The sequence below is a fragment of the Mandrillus leucophaeus genome, unplaced genomic scaffold (genome assembly GCF_000951045.1).
Source record: "Mandrillus leucophaeus isolate KB7577 unplaced genomic scaffold, Mleu.le_1.0 Scaffold29, whole genome shotgun sequence".
NCBI classification, from domain to species: domain Eukaryota; kingdom Metazoa; phylum Chordata; class Mammalia; order Primates; family Cercopithecidae; genus Mandrillus; species Mandrillus leucophaeus.
In genome coordinates, this window is record NW_012103031.1 from 1,879,432 (window position 1) to 1,882,362 (window position 2,931).

Genomic DNA, 2,931 nt, shown 5'->3' on the forward strand with positions numbered 1-2,931 from the left:
TGGAGTGCAGTGGTGCGATCTTGGCTCACTGCAACCTCTGCCTCCTGGGTTCAAGTGATTCTCCTGCCTCAGCCTCCCGAGTAGCTGGGATTATAGATGGGCGTCACCACGCCCAGTTAATTTTTGTATATTTAGTAGAGATGAGGTTTCACCATGTTGGCCAGGTTGGTCTCAAACTCTTGACCTCAGGTGATCCATCCGCCTCGGCCTCCCAAAGTGCTGGGATTACAGGCGTGAGCCACCACACCTGGCCCCTAGTGATACTTCTGATGGATTCACCCGGCCCACATACAATTATTAAAAGAGCACAGCCGGAGGGGTAACAAGATGGCGACCGAGACAGTGGCGCTCCATAAGCTGAAGCTTGCTGAACTAAAGTAAGAATGTCTTGCTCGTGGTTGGGAGACCAAGGGAATGAAGCAAGATCTTTTCTTTTTTTTTGAGATGGAGTCTTGCTCTGTTGCCAGGCTGGAGTGCAATGGCATGATCTCGGCTCAATGAAACCTCTGACTCTCTGGTTCAAGGGATTCTCCCACCTCAGTAGTCTTGTGTAGTCTGTGTTGGGGGCTGGTTATCGAGAACAAGACCCCACAAGATGGGTTATCGTGGGGTGTTTTGGATGGGAGGCCACAGAAAACCATGAGCCCATGGAGACTGTGGAATGAGAAAGACCTGGGTTCAGACACTGGGCTCCGCCACTGATTAACTCTGTGACATTGATTGATTCAGTTCCTGAATGTCTCAATGCTGGGGGCTTCTTTCCATGTCACAGATCAGCTTGTGGCCACGGGGAATGCGAAGTGATAAGGCAGCCTTAGAGCCAGGTTCAGTCCTGCGTTTAGGTTTCAGGTGGAACACCCCATCAGGTTCCTAGCCTGTCCAAACCAGTTTTATCTACAGAGATCGTTAGTCTGTAAAAAGCAATGTGAGCCAGAGCCCTGGCGGCCTCCAACTCAGCTGGGGACAAGGAGGTGGAAGGGCGCCTCGGGAAGCACATCAGGGAGCCCAGAGTTTCTTACCTTTGCCGCAGGCAGCTTTCAAAAAGAATTCACAGACAGCAGCACCCGACTCTGTAGAAAGGAGAGAAAACGAGAGGAATCAAACAAAGAGGTGCAATTGCTATTGACGATGTCTGAAGACAGTGGGAGGGAACCCTTCTTGGTTCAGGGTACTGGAAATAAAGTAGCAAAAGTATGCAAAGCCCAACCAAGCAAGAAAGAAGCTGCTTATGTTAGGCATGCCCTACAAAATGAGACACATACATTGAGAGCAGTCATTACCCAGTGCTTTGAGAGCCTCCTGTATATAAGATCTTTTCAAGGAGTTAAGAGCGGGTGGGGAAAGGAAGGCTGGAGTACAAGATCCCAGAAATAATTTTTTTTTTTTTGAGATGGAGTTTCAGTCTTGTTGCCTGGGCTGGAGTACAATGGCGCGATCTCAGCTCACTGTAATATCCGCCTCCCAGGTTCAAGCAATTCTCCTGCCTCAGCCTCCCAAGTAGCTGGGATTACAGGCGCCTGCCACCACGCCCACCTAATTTTTGTATTTTCACTAGAGATAGGGTTTTGTTGGCCAGGTTGGTCTTGAACTCCTGACCTCAGGTGATCCACCCACCTCGGCCTCCCAAAGTGCTGGGATTACAGGCATAAGCCACCGTGCCTGACCCACAGAAATAAATTAATGGCCCCCAGCTGACACCTTCCTCCAGGAAGGTGAATTCACGGACACCTTAACATGAGGCAGAGGGGAGGAATGATCTCACAGAAGTATAGACAGTCAGGGCCTCTGAGAAGGGGCAGGCTTCAAGGAAGAGGCAGTGCCTCTGAGACACTAGTCCAAAGGGAAGCACGTTAAGTGCAGACACAGAGGACTGCTTTTAATATGCAACATCCATATACAATTTTTTTTCTAGTGTTTTGAGACAGTCTCACTCTGTCACCCAGACTAGAGTGCGGTGGTGCGATCTCGGCTCACTGCAACCTCCGCCTCCCCAGTTCAAGAGAGTCTCCTGCCTCAGCTTCCTGAGTAGCTGGGATTATAGGTGTGCACCACCACACCTGGCTAATTTTTTTGTATTTTTAGTAGAGAGGGGGTTTTGCCATGTTGGCCAGGCTGGTCTCAAACTACAGGCTTCAAGTGATCCGCTTACCTCGGCCTCCCAAAGTGCTGGGATTACAGACGTGAGCCACCACGCCTGGCCCACATACAATGATTACAGGCTGGTTTCGAACTCCTGACCTTGTGATTTGCCTGCCTTGGCTTCCCAAAGTGCTAGGATTACAGGCGTGAGCCACCGCAACCCACCCCACATACAATTATTAAAAGAGCACACCCGGAGAGGGTAACAAGATGGTAACTGAGATGGTGGAGCTCCATAAGCTGAAGCTTGCTGAACTAAACAAGAATGTCTTACTTGTGGTTTGGAGACCAAGGGAATAAAGCAAGATCTTATCCACAGACTCCAGGTGTATCTTGAAGAACATGCTGAAGGGAGGCAAATGAAGATGTACTGGGAGATGAAACAGAAGAAGAAACAAACCCCCTGTCAAAGAGGAAGAACCCCCTGAAAAAAACTGTTGATGTGGCAGCAGAGAAGAAAGTGGTGAAAATTACATCTGAAATACTACTCAATGAAAATTACATCTGAATACCATTCTGAGAGAATGCGGAAGAGGGCTGAACGATTCAGTGTACGTGTGAGCTTGGAGAGTAAGAAAGCTACCTGGGCAGCTAGGTTGGGGATTTCTTCAGTTCCAACACAAGTCTGTCACCTGAGAACAAACCTATGGCTAACTTGGATAAGTCCAAGGAAAGAGCTCAAAGATTTGGTTTGGGCCGGGCGCGGTGGCTCAAGCCTGTAATCCCAGCACTTTGGGAGGCCGAGACGGGCGGATCACCAGGTCAGGAGATTGAGACCATCCTGGCTAACAC

At 49.4% G+C, this 2,931-nt stretch overlaps 2 protein-coding genes across 6 annotated transcripts in view; one reads left to right on the forward strand and one right to left on the reverse strand.

Annotated features, from left to right (window-relative positions):
* LOC105543725 (pentatricopeptide repeat-containing protein 1, mitochondrial) overlaps window positions 1-2,931 on the forward strand; it is a 53,691-nt gene that overhangs the window by 28,883 nt on the left and 21,877 nt on the right. The gene's annotated exons all lie outside the window — the stretch shown is intronic.
* The window catches only part of CPSF4 (cleavage and polyadenylation specific factor 4, 30kDa), a 26,079-nt gene that overhangs the window by 18,974 nt on the left and 4,174 nt on the right, over window positions 1-2,931 (reverse strand). For all 5 annotated transcript variants that reach the window (XM_011985795.1, XM_011985797.1, XM_011985796.1 and 2 more), the window contains exon 2: window positions 1,020-1,070. In XM_011985795.1, the coding sequence (XP_011841185.1) occupies window positions 1,020-1,070 (51 nt within the window). The remainder of the gene's footprint in view (window positions 1-1,019; window positions 1,071-2,931) is intronic.